Here is a 19,900-nt window from a genome sequence, read left to right as displayed (position 1 = left end):
GGCGGCGGGACGGAGCGGGGAGTACTGCGGGGAGGTGGCGGTGGACCCCGAGGACGAGAAGGCCATCGAGATGTTCATGAACAAGAACCCGCCGCTGAGGTGAGGAGGCGGCAGGAGAAGGGGCTGGGCCAAGGGCGGCGGGCGGGGCTTCCCCCCAGCGCGGCCCCGGACTCACGTCCCTCCTGCGCTGGCCCCAGGCGCACGCTGGCGGACATCATCATGGAGAAGATCACGGAGAAGCAGACGGAGGTGGAGACGGCGCTGTCAGAGGTATCGGGCTGCCCCATGCCCCAGCTCGATCCCCGCGTCCTGGAGGTCTACAGGGGCGTCAGAGAGGTAAGGCCAAAGCGGCTCTGCCCCGGGGCTCGGCGAAAGCCCCGCTGAGCCCCGCAGCCTCTGTGCCCGCTCTCCCTCCTTGCCCTGTGCAGGCGGTTCTGTGTATTAACTGCAGTTTGCGTAGTATCGGCCCCTGAAGGGCCCAGAGAGTTTCTGAGTGGCAATCTCCTGAGCACCGTGCTCAGGGTGGTCCTGGGACGGTCCTTTCTTAGGACCTGGGATGGTCCTTTCTTACCAGAGGTGCTAAGGGAGGGGAAAACGTTCTCACGGTCATGAGATGAGTCCCGCAGCCCTGCTGTCAGCGCCCATATGTCACGGCCCGGCCTGTATCCATGTCTTTTAAGGTGCTCTCCAAATACAGGAGCGGGAAACTCCCCAAGGCATTTAAAATCATTCCTGCCTTGTCCAACTGGGAGCAGATCCTCTACATCACAGAGCCGGAGACGTGGACAGCAGCTGCCATGTACCAAGCCACCAGGTAAGATCATCTCTGGGAGATGCTGATGTAGGGTTTTTTAGCTTTTTCCTTCCATAACTGGAACCAGATTTACAAAATACCAACCTGTGTCCTGCTCCCTTCTCCACACCTCGCTTTGTGCTTTGCTTTTCCCAGGATATTTTCATCCAACCTGAAAGAGAGGATGGCCCAGCGGTTCTACAACCTGGTGCTGCTGCCGCGGGTCAGGGATGACATCGCTGAGTACAAGCGCCTCAATTTTCACCTCTACATGGCTTTGAAGAAGGCTCTGTTCAAGCCGGCAGCCTGGTTCAAAGGTAGGGGCTCCCTGCAGGGCTGCCGTTCGTCCCTGGGAGCCTCTCGCCATCTGGGGGGCTCAGCAGGGGCACGTGTTGCCCACCACTGCCCAGCGTGACGGCACACTGTGCCCTGCGTGGTGTGGCCCTGGGGGCTCAGTGGGGAGGAGGAGACGTGAAAGAGATGCAGGGACTCCGCCTCGGTGGACGAGGCAGCTTCCAAAGCCCCAGGGGCCCATTTGTGGCATTCGGGGTGGAAGGGTGATGCGTGCCGTAGGCTTACGCAGGTGCTGCCAGCGAGTGCTGGCAGGTATTTGGGTTCTTTTGGAGGTTGATGGCAGGTTACGAACTGTCTCGGGTCTGATCTCGGTCTCGTCTGGCAACCTGAGGGTGTTTGGGGCTCGTTGCGTGGCAGGGAGATGCTGCGACCCCTGTAACGGCAGCTGGTGGAGGAGCTGTTATTTCCTGGGGTCAGATGTGTCCTGGGATAGAAGGGGCTGAGCCCCGTGTCCCGCGGCTCTGCCTGCTGCGATTTAAGACAGGCGGTGCCTGACTCTTCCCCCTCCGCAGGGATCCTTATCCCCCTGTGCGAGTCGGGGACCTGCACGCTGCGGGAGGCCATCATCATCGGCAGCATCCTCACCAAGTGCTCCATCCCCGTCCTCCACTCCAGGTAACGTGCTGGGAAGCTGTGGCGGGGAGAGGTTCTCCTTTAGGGACACCGGTGCAACGCCTCGGATCTGTCCCTCAGCCTCTCCGGCACCTCCGAGGTGGGGGGGTTCGCTCAGCTCCCTCCGGGGTTGAGATTCAGGGCTCAGCACTGGGTTTGTCATCTTTCTGTCTGGGTGCCTGCCGCCCCGTGGCTCCCGCCTGCCCTGCCCTCACCTCGCTGCTCCCTCCCTCCCCGCAGCGCGGCCATGCTGAAGATCGCCGAGATGCAGTACAGCGGCGCCAACAGCATCTTCCTCCGGCTGCTCATCGACAAGAAGTACGCCCTGCCCTTCCGCGTGGTGGATGCCCTCGTCTTCCACTTCCTGGCCTTCCGCACGGACCAGCGGGTCCTGCCCGTGCTGTGGCACCAGAGTTTCCTGGCCTTCGCCCAGCGCTACAAGGAGGACCTCTCCTCGGAGCAGAAGGAGGCTTTGCTCGAGCTGCTCAAGTTCCACAGCCATCCGCAGATCTCACCGGAGATCCGGAGGGAGCTGGCAAACTCCAAGACGCGGGATGTGGAGGGGCAGCAGCCCGTGGCCATGGAGTGAGCAGGGAGAGGCAGGGAAGAGCAGCAGCCCGCCCTGCTCCTGGGACGCTGCTGGATGCAGTTGGGAGCCCGGTGCGTGAGCGGAGCCGTGTGGGAGCATCCGTCCTGGGATCCTGCTGCTCCGAGCGGGCGCCGGGGGCAGGCTGTGTCCGTAGAGCTGGACCGTGCTCCCTGCGCTGCTCGTCACGGGGCAGGGCAGCCCCTGTCCCACCGGGGAACCCGGTGCCACCAGCACCCGGGAGGGTTTGGCCTGTTCCTGTGTTGGAAAATAAAACCCAAGGCGTGTCTGTCAGTCAGGGGCAGTTCTGCCCCACCGCTGCACCTCTCTGGGGTCGCATCCCTGCGCCGTCCTACTCTTGTCCCCGCCCCACCTTGTCCTGTCCCCAGCAGGTGGCAGAGCAAAGCCACCGGCCCCGGGGTTCTCGCAGAGCTGCAGATCGAGTCTGTGCTGCCGGTGCTGGTCCCCCCCCAACCGCAAAGGGAGGAGGGACCCCTGTGCAACCCCTCGTCCCTCCCTGCGCTCTGCCCTGAGCAGCCCCTGTGCGGTGGGGCAAAGGGGGGGCAGGCGGGGGGACAGGGCTGGGCCCCCCAGGCTGTTCCCAGAGCCAAAAAACTGCTCTTGGGGCAGGGGGGGGAAATGCTCCTGTAGGTCCTTGAGGGTTTCCCGAGGGCTTGGTTGTCACCAGGCAGGAGCGGGCTGCGGAGCTGCTGCTGGCCGGCAGCAGGGCCTGAGCCGGGACACCACGGGGAGCGTGTGTGTGGGCGGAGGCGAGGGCAAGAGCAGCCCAGCAGTGCTGGAAGCCTTCCCCACCACCCCCCTGCCTCCAAAATGCCTGCCATCCCCCTTCCCCAGGGATTTTCCCGAAACGCTCCCTTCCCCAGCTGCCCCTCGGGGTGTACCTCTACTCAGCAAGGCTGGTGAAGCCCCGGCACCGCTGTCCTCGCTGGGCCATCGAGGCCACGTGCCTGGCCTGCTCGCGGCAACCCGCCCACGCACACGTGGCACCTCCGCTGGAAAACCCAGTGGGGGCTTTTCCTCCCGTGTCCCACGAGGCGCCGCGCTTACCCGGGGGAAATTGCTGACGGTGACGCTGCGACGCCGCAAGGTTTGCGCGTGCAAGTACCTGGCCTGGCCCCCGAAACCAGCGCAAAGTCCTGCTGGTGCAGCCCGTGGAGAAAAGCCGCTGCAGCTTCCCACGGCAGCAGGTTGCGCTGAGGACGGCTGCCTCCCGCCTTTGCTTCTCTGGAGGGTTGGCACCTTTTCCCGTGACGGCAGCGGGAGCAGAAGCCACGTGAAGCAGAGCAGCACGTGAAGCCCGGCCGCCCGGGCTGGTTGCGCGCCGCAGCGCCTTTTCCTTGGCTTCCTGATTTTTATCTCCTTTCTTTAAAGAAGCCAGAAGCTGATGAACGCGAGAGATTGCGCCGTGCGAGCCCGGGCTTCCAGCACGCTCTCGCCACCCTGCAGCACCGCCCGAGCTGCTGCAGCGCCCATCGGCGAGAGGGAGGCTTCAAAGCTGCCGGGGGCGTGAAGTCGCTGCCTGCTCTGCGGGCAGGCACCTTGCCTGCAGGAAGGCGTTCGGTTCCACGTTCGTCCACCGCCATCCGCGAGCCGCCCCGGGGCCTCGGCGGGTGCAACGCGTCCCTCGGCCGCTGCAGCATCTCCCCTCCACCTCTCCACCGGGTTGGAGCTGGCTGGGGGGCGTCCTGCCTGCCCGCTCCCCATTTCATCCTGCTCTTGCGGCCCCGGGGAAACGCAGGGCTGGAGCCTCCGGGAGCTGCCCGAGGGGATCCTCCAGCTGACGGGGGTCCCACCCCAGAGCGATTTGGGGCAGAGGCAGGAGCCCTGTGAGGGAAGAAGAGGCCGAGGTCTTCCCTGGGCGGCCCAAGGCACAGCACGGAGCGCAAAGGGAAACTCTCGAGGCGTTCATACTTGTTTAAAATACTTTATTGCAACATCATACGGTCTTCTGATTCTCCCAGCAGCGGGACTCTTCGGTGTGAAAACCAAACCAGTTTACTCTTAAATTAAAACTCATTTATATATATAAAAAAATTTTGTACGGACAAGCTCTGTGTGCCCCCCAGCCCTCCTGCTAGCAGGAGGCAGCGGCAGACGGCTCTTCTTGACAAATCAGGCTAGTGGACGAACAGCAGCCCCATCTTTTTCCACCTGATAAGACTTTTGTTTCTAGTGGCATCCAAAAAGGAAGACTTCTACCTCCTTTTCCACGTCCCCCACGGGAGGACAACAGCCACAGATCCACACGTCCAGAGGTCACCAAGCAGCAACAGTCTGCCTCCCATCCCCGCAGAGTCTCTCTGGCTTCTCTCGGTTAATACAATTCTACTATTTAATGATTCTCTCTTAGAAAAGCAGCATTATTTTTTTTTCTTTAAAACACTTTTTATAAAAACTAACAGACGGGACCAACGACAACAATACAAAAATGCAATAATTGCTTTTCAACTCAAGTGCACAGCGAATTTTCCACCCGAGAAGGATACAGCTCGGACCCACATGGATATAGGTGCAACGCAGCCCTTTCCCGAATGCGATCCCAGATCTCTGCCTTGGAGGAGTGAAGACGCATTCCAGACTATAGCAGCACATTCAAATGTATTTCTTAAAACCTAGTCTGATGTCTGAGCTACCTAAAAAAAAAAACCTGATCAGCTTCCAAGTGAGACTCATTGCCCGGGGAGCTAGGGAAGGGGGCGAAGGATGAAGGCACTCTTTCGGAAGGAGAGGAGACCAGCGTCCAGGCCCCACACCAAGGAACTGCAACGTCTTCCTCCCTCCTCATTCCCAGCAGTTAACAATAAATTAAGCAGCCTCAGTGGGGCAGCGGAAAGCCAAGGGGATTGCGCCCAAACCTCGCCCAGGAGGCTGCTCCCCGAGGCGGCGACTTCTTCTGCTGTCCACGCAGACGGGGACCGCGTCCCCCAAGCAAGCCGAAAACCCGCAAATCCCAAATCTAACGGCAACAAGAAACAAGCCACACGTTTCCCCTCCAAGCAGAAGCAGCCACGCCACCCCCCCCAGGAGCCACAGCAATCTGGCACGAAGCAATTGGGACCAAGGGGCCAACAAGCACCTGCTCCCTCCTCCCGGACACTCGGTTCTCTCTTGTGAGCCGCGGCGGGCCCGTAGCACCCCAGCCCGGGGAGGGAGGTTTGTGAGAGGTTATATTTTGGTCACGTAGGTCAGGGTAAGAGGCTCACTATCCATGATTGATGGCCCACGCAGGGCTGGAAGGCATCACGGTGAACACCCCGCGAGGAGACAGCGAACAGCGGCCAGCCAGGCTACGAGGAACACGAACTGAGAAACATTTTACAACTTCATTTTGGGTCCTGCTCCCCCTCCCCAGCAATTCTTGTGCCCTGCCACCACAAAAACGGTCGCTTCACCCCGGCCACCTGCAGAAGCTGACGAGCAGTGTCGAGCTCCGCCAGCCCGGCTGCCCGCTCCGACAGATGAGCGCGGATCCTGCTCTGCACTGCCAGCGAGCAGAACAAATCCTCAGCAGGCGTCAGATGGAGGGGGCTGACGGACGGGTAGGTGGGATGCAGCGACCTTTCGGTGTCCAGGGCGAGGTCCTGCCGCGGCGGGGCCGGGCGGCCCTCGGGAAGGGGAGGCTGGTCACAGGTTGATGTCCGTGACGTCTGTAGGCGTGCTGGTGGGCTGGCTGGCCAGGTAAGCAGCAGTCTTGGCGGTGCTGTATTCCTGTTGGGTTTGGGACGCCTGTTTCAGGCTCTCGGCTAAGGCTGCCTCAATCTGCTCCTGACAGGCTTTCAGGCAGTCCTGCGGGAGAGGGAGCGAGACAAGAGGCCTCACTTCTCTGCTGCTCAGAGGTGGGAGCCTTACAAATAGCTCTGAGCAGCTGCTGGGCTACGCCTCTGGCCCCTGGAGCATTTAAACACACAAGACCAAGAAGCTTTTCTCTGACAAGGGACGTCTCCCAGCTTGTCTGTGCTTTAGGCCCCTCCCCAGGAGAAGCCCCACGCTCTGGTTGTCTTCTCCCCACCTCCCTGCTTGGCCGCGTTCTCGAGGAATAGACGTTGCGCCCATCAGAGCTTCCCAAAGCATCTGGGCTCGTGCCCGACTGCAGCGTGTGATTTCAGCATCACGGCAGTCAGCTGCTGCCGCCGACCAAGAGGGCAGAGCAGAGCAACTCTGCGCAGGCTGGTACCAACCTTTACAACCGAAGCTTCCCAGATTGACGAGCGACGGCCGGCGTGCAGCACCACGGGTGCACACAGGGACCTTGGTAGATCCACCTGCCTCCCCCAGGCCCTACATCCCGGGTCTCCCGGAGCTCGGCATGGTCCTGCATCTCTGCGGTCACCCACCCGCTGCAGAGAAGCTGCGCGCAGCTCTGCCTCCTCCTGTCCCTGCCCACGTCCGAGCCAGGACAAGGCAAATCCCTGCTGGATGCCCTGGCTGATGCACACTGCGTCACTTTGGGGGTCTCGAAGGCAGCCGGACCCCGACCTTCTCAGACCCGACAGCTGCCCCAGCCACGTATTCCCTACAACACTACGCGCCATCGATGCTGGGTCGTCATGAGAATGATGCTGCGGCCACGTAGCTTCTCACAAGGCTTTTACCCTCCTGCTCTCCCCCCGGGGAGCCCCGCGTGACTCACCCGCACCTCCCCGGGGCCCAGGGAACCCAGTGCTGGGGGACACACCAGCCCCACGAACAGGAAGGCGCAGGGGACTGCGAGCAGCGGCATATCACTTGTAACAAAAGCAAACCCCGCTCCGTTTTCTCCCCACACAAGCTGTAAACCAGAGGAGGAAACTCCTCCACTTCGACACCAGAGCACCATGACGCACCGAGAGCCGCGGGAGGCATCGCCAACGGGCGCACCCCAGCCCGGCTCCTACACCGCATCTCGGCTCTCACCGAGGGGTCGGAGATAGCATTTCGCACCTCGCGGCCGGAGCCGAGCTGGACGCCGCGGGGCCGCATGCGCTCGCTGGATATTGTCACAGACCGAAATCTCTTACCAGGAATCCGCCATCAGTTCTTAGAAACTGACAGAGGATGTGGCGAGCGAAAATAGCAACGCCCACCTCTCCTTCCCCACACTGCTTCCCGTCAGCGCAGCCTCCAGCCCGCCTGCCCGCAGCCCCGGGGCGAGCTCGCTGCGGGGCCTCGCGCCACGGCCAGCCCGTCCCCGGGCTCTCCGCAACCAGGCTCTCCGTCGGCAATTTCGGCAGAGGTGCTAAAAGCTGGCTTGGCCACAGGCAGCCAGACTCCTTCGCCGGCTGGCGAAGCCTCGGGAGCTGCCCGGGGGACAGCTCGGCTTGCCCCAGCCTGCGTGCCCCCTACTCTGCAGGGCAGCCGTGCCGTGGGGCTCTGGCTCAGACACCCACTATGGGCTGGTCCTGCTCCGCGAGGGATGAGGACTGATCCAGAGCGGCTCCAAGTTGCGCGGCAGTGCAGCTCCTGCCAGCTACAGAGCCGGCACAGCCCCGCACCATCGTCCCCCTCCGTCCCTGCGGACTTCCCCGCACCCCCAGCACTGCCCGGCTGAGCCTTGGCAGCTGCAGGAAGGGGATCGCTCCTCCAGTGCTGAGCCAAAGTGGAAACTGAGTCACAGCCCAGAGATACTGTGAGGCCAGGTTCAGGGAGAAGCATCAACACCACAAACACGGGTGGCCGAGACCGGGTGCTTCCCCCGGGAGCCCTGCAATACTGCGGACGCATCCCCAGGGCTTCCTTCTGCTACAGGAACCGCCAGGGTCCTGCCTGGGCCGGGGCTGTTTGTGCAGCACCTCGCACCCGGGCGGGCTGTGGGGCAGAACAGATGCCCTCTCTGGGCTGAGGAGGGAGAGGAGCGGGCTGGAGGGTAGCAGAGGTGTGCTGGGCTCCATTTCGGCTCCCCTCCCTCGGCGGTGTCCTCCCTGCTTCCCACCTGTTCCCTCCACCAGCCCCAACCCACAGCAGGTTTCAGTCCCTGCCCCATTCACTGCAGCAGCTTGAGAGCAGCTGGCTGCACTGATTCACTCTTTAAAAAGGCTCCGGCTAACAAAAAAACATTAAAGCTGCACAAATAGATCAGGACGCCCTCCTGCCCCGTCCCCTCCCTGCCTGGACAAAGCCTGGTCGCAGCCTCCCACCCGCCGTGGCACCGGCACCTCTTCCAATTCCCGGCGCTGCTGTCAGGGGACTGTAACTAACCCCGCACCCGGCTGCCGGCATTAAGCGCTCGGGCAGAAGAAAAGATCAAAAGGGGCCCCCGGCAGAAGAAAGGCTCCCGATTGCTTCACTGCAGCAGGAGGGACCCAGAAATGGGGAGCCCGACAGGGTCCCCCTTCCCAATTCGAAGGGCAGTGGAGGGGCAGGCAGACGCCCCCCCACCATCCCGACGTCCCCAGCAAAGCCGCTGTGCCAGCATCCTGAAACGCTTTGTGCCCCCGACCCCCTTCCCACCGGAGCCTGGGCACCTGCAACCAGACACCGGCAGAGGTTAGCAGATGCCGAGCCCGGCTTCTCCCTCTGCCCCATCCCACCCTGTCAACCCGATCCCACCAACACCTGCCCGCGCAGGGAACAGACGCTCCCCTTTGTGCTGCTTTTCAAAGGCTCCCGAGCTCGCCCCGCTCTGCGTTGGCAGCGCTCGGAGGCCAGGAGCCGACTACGGCCACGGGACTGACCAAGGGTGCTGCGTTTAGAGATGCTCACTCATCTCTAGGCACTCCTCAAACCAAGGTCAGCATCGTTACGAACAGCCTAATTTCCTCTCCCTCTAAGAAGAACGAGCAGCAGAAAGAGGAAGGGTTTCCACCAGATCCAGCAGCAAAACCGCTTTGCTCTTCCCCCGTGAACACTCACCACCTCCGTGCCAGTGATGCTGGCCAGCAGCTCGGTGATCGCCTCGCCGGTGAAATCGTTCACGGAGACCGTCAGGCCGTGGATCGCCGCTCCGATACTGCCCGTCGCAATCATGGAGGGGGGGTACAAGGCAAAAGTGTAGTCTAGAGCCAGGACAGGGACACAAGGGGCAAAAAGAAGGAGCCGTTAGCAAGGATGCGCATGGTAAGTTCTTGGGACTGCGATTTCCCTGGAAGACTAGAGAGGGCCAGGCAGAGGGGTCTCTCCAGCTTAGTGGGGAGAAACGGGGGTGAAGCGACAGGAAACAGGCTGAGCATCAGAGCAGCAAGCTTCATTAAGCTATTTCTCTGGGCCTGTCTCGCCAATAGAAGTTCTGAAGGCGAGGTTGCTCTAGTGACTTAGAGCGAGGCTGATAAAAGCTCAGATTCAACCCTGCCTTTACCCTGGTCCCCCTCCTGCAGTCGCAGCCTGCGCAGCAGGGGGGGTGGCACGGCGGCTTTGCTCTTTCCCAGCATCTTCCAGGCACCCACTAAGAGCCCCCGTGGGTGAGTTATCCCCCATAAGAGGACCGTTATCCCGCTTTGTCAGGGATAGAAAACACGTCACGGAGCATCTTCCAGGCACCCACTAAGAGCCCCCAGGACCGTTATCCCACTTTGTCAGGGATAGAAAACATGTCACGGGGCAGCAAAACGCTCTGATTTGAATGAAGGCAAGCATTCAGCTCCCCAGAAAGCCAGGGCGTTAGAGACCAGCCCCAGGTTACCCAGCAAGCCTGACTCGAGCCCAGGCTATCCCACCTGCAGTGGCCAGCCCACCCTCCCCAGCATCCTGGCGGGTGGCTCCAGCGGGAGCAGGCACCCACCTGTGGCACACAGGGCGATAAAGGTCTGTGCGTGTTTCTTCACCAGCTCCATCTTGTCCTTATGCAGCGGGAGGTGATGGAGGATGTGAGCCAAGAAATCATTCGCTATCACTGAGACCAGGTCCCACTTTAGCTTATCCAGGACTAGAACCTCCCAATCCTGCAGAGTCAGACAGTCAGCACGTTATTCAGTGGGGCCAGGCCAGGCAGAAACACTCACCAGATTCAAGGGCAGATAAGGCCAGTGCTTGGGGAAGGGCCAGTAAAACAGTACAATCCATGAGACAGGGAAGAAAAAAAGAGGGATCGTCCCTGCTCTGCAACTATGGCACAAATCCAACCTTGAGCTGTTGCAAAGCCTGGAGTAAAGATCAGAAGAGGAAGCGATAAATCTGGTTTCTTCTTTCCAAGGCGCAGTCGGATTAGCCTTCGACACTTTGCAAGGTTGCTGCAACAGCCCACATAGGAAAACCAGAGCAAGGAGCAGTAGGCACACCATTCCCATATTCATTCCCCACTCCCGAAAGGAGAGGCTGATGTCCAGGCTCCCAGGAGCAATCCAGCTTGGGGCTAACACCATACGGCAAAGGGAACACGGAAGCTCACCTCTCCGTGTGCCCCTTGGAGCCGGCCAGTGCGCTGACTCCCTCCTAGAGCGGCTCCTTGGCCGCTGAGCCGCAGGAGGCAATAGCTGCTCTGCAGCCAGCGCCTGTGTGCACAACACGTCGAAGCAAGGGAAGGTGGGGGAAACACAGCTGAGCTTTCAGGGCTGCATCCAGACAGCCCAAGCTCCTGTATGAGATCTTCAGTCCCTGCAGAGCTCTGGGGCTGCGACTAGGTGCTGAGGTCTTCAGCCCAACAAGCACCGGGCACGCAGCCCTACAGAGGAGGTCCCAGGCTGGGCAGGAGTACATTGGCAGAACCTCCCCTACTCATCATGCCTCTCTTCTGCCAAGAGAGCCTCCAGCCATGCTCAACAGAGCATCCCCAGCAGCTTCTCGCGGGGGGAAGGAGGCACTAAACAGCCATGCTAACGCCCACCTCTCCCACTGACATACAAGCAACGGCTCACCGGTGCTTCCCAGGTACACGCCAGGCGGCTGCTGATGCCTCCGTCCCATGTTGTGGTGCTCTCTCTAAGCATCTAACAGAGATTTCTGCAGTATCGTCCCCGAGCCAGTCTCTGTGCAATCTGCAAGCTGGGGAACAGATGGCAGGAAGGCCGGGTGCCACCCGCGGATTTCAGCTGGAGCCCGGGCTGCTCCTCTTGTCTGCTCAGCCTCTCGCAGGCTCTTCCAACTCTGGGCGTTAGTCCTAACACCGACGAGGAAACCAAAGTGCAGAGCAGCCACGGGCCAGCACTTGGCAAGGTCTACATGACTTAGCTAGAGTAGCAGTTGAATCAAACTCAGGGGCCACACACGTACTGGTCTCACTGGGCTGGGCGGCTTTGATGTTACGTCTGGGGACGGCCGTGCCACCGACAGAGCAGTCTCAGGAGAGGCGAGAGCGGCGTCTTCCCAGGATCGTTTCCCTTCCCATCCCAGCAGGAATGTCACGGGCGGCCCACACCCAGCCGCCCGAGCTTCTCTGCCGGTCCCAATTCCCCCACGTCCCGAGCCACAGTGAAGGTCTCTGGCCTCCAATTTCTCTCATCCTCTGGATCAGCAGCAAACCTGGTTTTGGCAACAGGCTCCAGGTATGCCAGAAAGGCCACAGAAGATGCCCCCACGTCCCTCCTCCCTGCTAGCGGCGGCGGGGGGGACAGTGGCCCTGAAGATGTGCTGGGAAAGGAAAACACCCTGCAGCAGGAGCTGAAGCTCCAGGTTTGGAAGGACAGAGCTGAATTGGGATTTGTATCAGACATCTCCATTTCAGGGCCTAGTCCTACCCAGCAGAGTATCTATTCTTTTTCCAAGTAGTCTGGGATTACAAGGTCAATGCTGCCCACAGATGTGCCAAAGGGCTGCCAGAACAGATGGATTTGAAGAAGTGAGATTTTTCATAAGGGCAGATCTTCATTTTCTCTTTTTTTTTTTTTTAAACCCACTCTTTCCCCTTACACAACAATACCAGTTTTGAGTTGCTTAAATGAGCAGCATTGCTCAACCTGCTCCAAATCCCCCATGAGGCCAAACGCGCCGTTTGCCATTTCACAGCCTGCACTTTTCCAACCAGAAAGCGGTGCTTTGCTAGCACACGCTCGCTAGTCTCCCATATGGATGGCCAGCCGGCTAGTCTTTCTGTATTTTTAAGCCAAATCCACGGGACAAAAGCAAGAAGAAACTTAGCAATGAGCTCCAGAGCCTGAGGATCGCAGCACAGGTCACCGAGGGTGCTTGGTTCAAGGGGGGGATTGGAACAGAGGGGAGAGATCAGGCTTGGGTAAAAGAAGAACCACCAGGTAGTGCTGGCCGCTGGTTAAACTGCGGAAACACGGCAAGGTGACACAAGGAAAGAGCCGCCGGAGATGGAGAGCTCTGTGCCTCGTCCCTACCTGTCGCTCATCTGGAACCCACCAAGGGCAGCAGGTTGGGAAAGACGGCTGCTTGCTCGTGCATGAGCCCATTTTCTTGGGAAGGGGCACAGGACGCCGCTGACGCCTTCGGCAGTCACTGCCCCGAGGGCGAGAGGCCGAGGCAGCTCCCACCTGACTCCTCCACGTGGGCTGGGAGCATGGTCCTTTTGCAGACCCAGGGAGAAGGTCAAAAGGAGGACCTGGAGATCGCTGCTCGCGAAGCAAACCCAAAAGGGATCACTACACCTGAGAGGGGAGCTCCCGAGCACAGAGGGGACACCAGCCCAGCATCATCAGGGCTCTTGCTCCTTGCCTTTCTTCCCAGAGCTGCAAGCCAGCTGCTGGGAGTCACCAGAGGCACATGATGCCCACACTGGTACGGCAGAGAGCCTGTCCCTGTTGGGACACATTTTGTCCTAAGAAGATCCAGGGTGCAAGTCAGCTCAGCTGTGAGACCTCACCTGGGACAAGCTGGCTCCTGCCACACCAGGACTGATCCAGGACAACAGCCCGTCCGTTTGCAATGCACAAAAGCAGCTCTTTTCCAGCTACTACAGAGGTTCATCGTCGTCTTAAAAAAACCTCGTTGTTACAAAAGGCCTGATCCCGAGACCCAGCCGGCACTCGAGATGCCAGCTGAAGGCGACAGGCGCCAAGGACTGTCACCAACTCACAGGATTTAGCTCAGGGAAGCGTCTCTCCTGCCAAACCACCCTGCTCCTCGCTTCTCTCCTGCTAACCCTGGGGACTTCCCGCTCTCAGAGCAGCATGTCAGAATCTCTGAATCACTTTATCTGTGGAAGAAGCAGAACAAAAGGCTGCAAGAGATAGGCAAGCAGGTTTGTGACAACAGCACCACTCAGTATAGCAAACATCCTTTTCCTGGCATTTTGTTTTGCACCTAATTGAATCAGTCTCTGCCTGGCTAATGAAAGAGAGGAAGAAAGTGGAAAATGTTCCTTTGTTTCTCCGGCCTGCGGAGCCCACCCTCCTCATGGAAGGGCTGCAAGCTGCCAGCGCTGCCCACCGAGCATCCCATCGCTGGGAAGGCATCAGGCCCCCCTTTTGCAAGATCCCCCAGGGCAGAGCTCCCCATGCCTGGCCGGCGTCTCTAGGGGTGGAAATTGCACAGCAGCTGAGCTTCCCCTCTGCTGCAAGCTTGCTCCCTTGATCTGGCTGCGTCCCACAAGAAAGAAAAAAAAAAAACAAACAAAAAACAAGGAAGGAGAACAGCTACCGTCTCCCATTGCCCCCCCTCCTCTGACAAGGTGATCTCAGAGCACAGTCCTGTTGCAGCGAAACAGCCTCAAGCCCCTGGTTGCTGCCTCTGCACCCTCTAAGACAGACCCAGTCACAAGCAGAGGCTGTTTTACTCAATTTACAGCTCTGCAAATGCGGACTGGGATGTGACAGTCACACCAGCTTCTTTCCTTTTCATGTAGTGACAGTCACTCTGTACATCAAGCTCTACCCTCAGCAACACCCACACACCCGCTATGCCTACACGGAGTCTGTGTAAACCTATCTGGCGAGGCTGCACAAGGAGCAGAGCGCCCAGCTCCTCTCTGCAGCAGCCCTGCCTGCAGGAGAGAAGGAAGTTGCACTCGATTTTGTCACTCAAGTTGATAAGGTACCATTTTACATTATCACAGACCTGATGAGACACCAGCGAAGCGGGAGCAGGCTGCACTCCGTTGTGCTCGCGAGCTGACTCAAAAAGAGGGTGGAAAGAGCTGCTGATGTTGCTGCTGGCCACCCACCCTACCCAGCAGCTGAGACACAGCTACAGAAATGAGCAGCCATGAAAGTCCATTTGCAAATAGGAAATCTGGGGCAAATGTTTGTTTCCATCCCCTGACCAGAGTGCAAGACTGGATGTCAAGGGTAAAGGTGCCAACTTCAGATGCAGAAACGGTCACATCTGTCCGACCCATGCAACGAGCAGAAGGTAAAACACTAAAACCCAAGCATGCCTTCTGGAAAGTCAACGCTCTATCACAAGTGAACATCCCTTTCTACTCAGCTGTTCTCTCTTTCTTTTATTTTCACTCCTCATGGCCTGCTGTCACTGCTGCTCCCTTCATTACCCACCTAGTGGCTTGGTCCTGCTCATGGTCTTTGCTAGGTAATACCTGGCAGTTTGCAAAACTGACCTTAGGTCAAAGATTTCAGAGGCAAGCCAATGTATTAGGAGCAAACCAGGCAGATGAAGGTGACCTACAGCTGCTCTCCCCAACCTTCAAGCAGCTGAATACCCTCCTGCACAGGCCAGAAAAGCCTTTATTTAAAAAAAAACAAAACAACCAAAAAAATTAAAAGAAAGGTAGGTTAGATAACACCCTTGACGGAAATCCAACTTCCTCCAAATGGACAAGTCCCTCGTTGCATCATTTCCTTCTCCCTAGAATAACTTCATCAAGATTTTGTTTCAAATGTGTCCTTTCTAAACCGCTGAGCTGGTGCCAAGCATCCCGGCAAGAGAAGGAAGCAAACCTACTGGGAAAGTGAGCCAGCTTCCTCCAAAAGGCCGGGGAGGACACGCTGGAAGCCGAAATGGCACCGATCCATGAGAAGAGGCCAGGATGCACCATTGTCCAAACCTTGATGAAGAAGCTCCCCTTTCCCTCCCCACCCTCTTGCACTGCAAGATTGTGAAAGACAAGTAACATTACCACGATTAGCACAGAGGAAAACAGCAGCTCGCCCTGGTTTTGTAATCAGGGTATTAACTCTTGTCAGGTCCCAAAGCGGAGACAAATCCTTCACGTATCTTCAGATGTTACCTCCACTCCCTCTTTACGGCGGAGAGCAACGGGAGACTGGAGCAGGATCTGCGCCAAACAGGGTTAAACATCTACCGAAAGCGAGCCTTGTGCCGGGCAGGGAAAGATGACCACCAGATCACGGGCTACAGAGCATCTCCGGCCCAGACATCTGCAAATGCCTCAGCACCTCTCCTTGAGGGCTGTGGCTGGTTTGTGATGCCTTCTGCTCAGCCCTTTGGCTAGCACCGACCACCAGGAACGAACCCCTGCCCTGCTGAGTGCTCACGGCCATCCCCTTGGGGAAAGAGAAAAGGGATCCTATTTGCCCGAAAAAGCCACCTTTGGCTATCCCGAGAAAGGACTTTTGACCCCCCCCAATGAAGCCATCCCTGTCCACCTCATCTGCGTATTGATTCCAGAGCACAACGATGAAAGAGATCCGTGCCAACCATCCGGCTGTGCCTCCTGTTGCACTGAGAGCACCCCAGGATCCTGGTGGGCAAAAAGTACAGGGAAGGAGAACTCCAATACCGCGACCTGCACAATCAGAAGTGAGCAACAGGCGGCAGACAGCACTTTCCTCCTTCATCTCCACCCCAGTGCTGCCAAGAGGAGGGAGAAGGGAAGGTTAACACTGTGGCACTGCTTAGCCACAGCTTCCTGCTGACAAACCTCGGGGGGGAAGAAATAAAAAAAGACTGAGTGAGGAGGCATTAGCATTTGAGTGTGAGAGTGAAGGAAAGCCTCCAGGGATGGTGCACATGCTCTGCCCGCTGCCCACCTGCACATCTCCTAACTGCTCTCCTTTGGAAGGAGCCTACAAACACAGCTCAAGATTCAGCTGAAAAAAGCAAATCCTTACCAAGAATAAATCACCAAATAAATCAGAATGAAATACAACTGGGATCCATGGGACATACGCACCAGGTGCCCACCAAGACCAATTCCTTGTAGCCCAAGGTCCACGCTGCAGAAATCACTAGCATTTGCTGTGACGATCTCCCCTAGCCTGCAGGGATGATGATAGGACTCCCTGTAAAGCCTGGATCAGAGAGGGAGATAGAGGTGAAGCACGGCGGTAAGTTCACCTTCCTGCAACCCATATTCCTGTCGGACCGAGAGCTTATCCATCGCTCTGAAGGGACAGAAATCAGACACTGGCCCAAAACATGCATTTTGATCAGCTTCAGGCTCCTGAGGGCATGGAGAGCACTGTCCATGCTTTGAAATGCAGCCTGCTTGCCTACAAGAAGGCTGCTAGGCACCTTCTGCTCAGCTTGTTGCCTCTGCAACAAACAGAAGCGACTTTTGCTGGCCCAGCAGAAAAGTGAATGCAAACCCACTCCCATTCCCCCTGCCTTTTTTCCCAGCTAAATGTTAACCCCCTCATTATCGCAGGGCCAAGGGGAACCCTCCCGTTACAGGCTGGGATTAGCTTCATGTGATGGATCCCCGTCCTGGGAAGATACCCACGCAGAATCCATCGCTGGATGAGAAGGTGCTCTCAAGGATGAAGCTTTACTGACAAAGCAGGAGAAAGCCTTTGCACACAGAGATTTTGTGGCAGCCCCCCGCAGCAGGATGCCGCAGCACGGCCACAGCTCAGCATCCAGGGAAGCAAGAAGCACTTGTGTCTCCTCTGCGCATTCCCATCCCTCATCACTATTCACGGTAATGATCCACATACTTTTTTCCATGAATGCTACTTAAGGCAACAACCACCCACAAATGACTACAGGGAGAGAGGTATGGAGGTGAGGGGATTTTCCCCAGCCTTCACCGGCACTTGGAAAAAACCATGTTCATGCTAGAGTTCCTCAGTTACCAGAACCGCCTTCCGATTCACACCTGAAAGTTTTGTGGGTTCACTCCCCACCCTGGGGACAAATCACACTCAGATCATCTCACCCACCCCAGCCCAAAAAAATAGATAGTTAATAAGGCGATGACTAACCCCGAGAAACTCTCATAGGCAAACGGTCTCCAAGGATGTTTGTTACTCGAAGCGAGGTGGCTGTTTCCTCCCGAGGGCTCTGATCTACCAGCACGGAAGGCCCCCAAGAAAAGGGGTTCTCCAATTTCCTCCCCCGTTGGCGAAGCTGAACTCAGAGGTTTGGATCTTTGCTTTGAACTTCTCTCAGATGAGAAAACGCTTTGCCTTTCAAAGCCTACACCGCTTCTGCCCGAGTGTACGATGGGGAAAGGCAAAGTAGTCCTGCTTTAACTCAAGGGCGCGGAGCAGGACCTGGGCAGCAGCAAGGTCGCACTCATTTCCATCACCTTGGCAGCCCTGTCAGCCCCGACGGTCCAACCCAGCCAGCTGGATCCCAGGTCAGAAAAGCTCCCACCCGTTTTGCTGGTTAACTCTCCGCTTAAAGCTTCGTTTTTCCTACTGGTGTGGAAATGCATCTCCCACGTCATGCCCCTTTGCAGCCGGGGCAAGTCAGAGCTGCACGCCCCAACGGCAGCCCCCGCCTCGTGCCCCGCTGGCTGCGCAGACAGGAGCCTTTGTTCTCCAGAGCTGTCACTCGAGAGCGAACCAGCGCCTGGGAGCGAGCTCAGCGTGGCAGCTCCGCGCTGGCAACGAGCTCTTAAGGCACAAGGAACTTCCTCTGTAACCTGGAGGTGACAAGGCTGCTTCCCACAGCAGGGAGCGAGTGTCTGCCCAGGATGGAAAGGTCTTCACCGACAGACATCACACCCACGAGGGCAAAGAGGTGAGATGGTTGGTTGGGGAACGCAGAGGAAGGTGAAGAAATGGAAGAAAGAGAACAGGAGGAGACACAGAGGCAGGTAGGCTGCCAAGTAGCAGGATGCGGGAGATAAGAGAGCTGGGGAGGAGGTAGAGAGCTCTTTGAGATAGGGGTGGTTACCAGGAGCTGCTGAGGCGTGATGGAGTTGTCTGTGTAAATGCAGAGTTTCTCCACGGTCAGGGGCATAGTTTCTCGCAGCTTGGAAGCCAGGAGCATGCAGACCGCTCCCAGAAGCTGCAAGTGATTTTTCCGCATGGGGACTGACGACAGGTAGCGATCCACGTAATTCATGGCCAAGGGGAAGACCTCTTCTTCGCACTTCTGCTCCTCGCACACCTGACAAAACCCAACGACAAAAATAAAAAAATAAAAGGAAGTTTTAATCAGCACAGGACTCCCCAGATCCTGCCTGCACCGCAGCTTCAAAGCTTCTGGTCGTGATGGTGTTTCACACTTATCTGCAGGGCTTTGAAGGCACCTCGGTGCTAAGGAGTAAATTAGCTACAGGCGTTAAGCCTACGACTTCGGTGGGATTACACCAGCAACAAGTTTGACCGATGCCTTAAGACTTCATCTTCCTGTGGAAAGCTGCAGAACTTATTTGTGCACTCTTTCTCGCTACATATAAGTTAAGACCAAAATCGCTTTATTTGGCCCCTTTTTTAATGTCCCCTGTTGGGGACGTCTCCAGCCAGCTGTACAGCAAAGCTGCCATTTTCTGCTCTGTGGGGACTGGGAACCTCTAGAGAAAATGAGCAGTTCCAGCATATCTCCAGCTGGAGACCTAACGGTGGGATCCACAGCCGCTTCTGGCAATTCCACCTGAAGTGGTCCAGGGACACAAGAAGAATCAATGGCAGAGCCCAAATCAATGGCTGAGTCCAAAAGCCCTCCTCCTCCCTCGGCCACACTTGCACCACAGCCACGAACAGAATCCAGGAGCTCTGAATTTCAGTCCCCTGCTCTTATCTCTCAACCAGCATCAGAACACCGGTCATATTTAACTTCCTTCTTTCAAGGCAACCATAAAAATATTGAGGTTTCTCCTCATACAGCAGCAAACACCACCATTCTCCTTCCAGCAGCGACTGCCTCCCCCTGCACAGACTGCCACAGCGCCGGGGACCCCGACACGCACGGTCATGACAACTGCCAAGTGTCATCCACTTCTTGACCGCCTTCAGGGCTTCGCAGGAACAGCCTCCAAAGCAGCATTTATCTAACTACCCTTCTCAGAAAGGGAATTGCAGAAACAGAACAATAATAGCAGGGAGGGGGGAAAAAAAAAAAATCCAAACCCTTTAAAAAGCAAGATGCTCGTTATTTCTTTTGACGGAAGCAGGCAGCTTTTTGCAACAGCGGCCGGGGCGGAGAGCAGGCAGGCTCGATCCCAGCATCATTTGTCCTTTGCAGAATCTCTTCTTTCTTTCTCTATTGAGACTGTTCACTCTGATCGTCTCACGAAGAGGCCCATGAGATTTCCCTCACTGAACTGTATCCCACAGAGAGCCGCAGTCATTTTTAATTTAGGGAAGTAAATGGTAGTGATATTATTTTCCCCCTTTAACCGGGCATTTTCAGCCCCGTTCAGGAAATGCCAGTCTCTAGCCTGCCGGGTGCACAGCTGAGCGCTCTGCCCAGAAGTTTTGGGGAGCAGGGTGCGATCATGGGGTCCGATAGCAGCGTGGCAGCACACCACCAGGGAGGGGTGAGCACAGGCTGTGGGTTCGGGGGGGGTGGGGGGGTGTCCTGCTCCTCCTGCACAGGACAATCGCATCTTCTAGACCAGCCAGCACCCACAGAGA

At 57.6% G+C, this 19,900-nt stretch overlaps 2 protein-coding genes across 2 annotated transcripts; one reads left to right on the top strand and one right to left on the bottom strand.

Annotated features, from left to right (window-relative positions):
- Positions 1-6: 6 nt before the first annotated feature.
- On the top strand, positions 7-2,674 carry BYSL (bystin like). Its single transcript, XM_019470338.1, has 6 exons — positions 7-99; positions 198-336; positions 681-814; positions 950-1,110; positions 1,660-1,762; positions 2,000-2,674. The coding sequence occupies exons 1-6, from the start codon at positions 71-73 to the stop codon at positions 2,346-2,348; spliced, it is 915 nt and encodes a 304-aa protein (XP_019325883.1). The 5' UTR covers positions 7-70; the 3' UTR covers positions 2,349-2,674.
- Positions 2,675-5,916: 3,242 nt separating this feature from the next.
- CCND3 (cyclin D3) lies at positions 5,917-18,428 on the bottom strand. The gene is made up of 4 exons (XM_009272813.2): positions 18,216-18,428; positions 10,060-10,219; positions 9,195-9,337; positions 5,917-6,152 (listed from the first exon to the last, which is right to left on the bottom strand). The coding sequence occupies exons 1-4, from the start codon at positions 18,384-18,386 to the stop codon at positions 5,991-5,993; spliced, it is 636 nt and encodes a 211-aa protein (XP_009271088.1). The 5' UTR covers positions 18,387-18,428; the 3' UTR covers positions 5,917-5,990.
- Positions 18,429-19,900: the final 1,472 nt, after the last annotated feature.

Source organism: Aptenodytes forsteri, unplaced genomic scaffold (assembly GCF_000699145.1).
Source record: "Aptenodytes forsteri isolate BGI_AS27 unplaced genomic scaffold, ASM69914v1 Scaffold142, whole genome shotgun sequence".
In the NCBI taxonomy this organism is placed as follows: Eukaryota; Metazoa; Chordata; class Aves; order Sphenisciformes; family Spheniscidae; genus Aptenodytes; species Aptenodytes forsteri.
The sequence above is the reverse complement of the archived record's forward strand: the minus strand, read 5'-3'. Positions and strand labels throughout refer to the sequence as shown.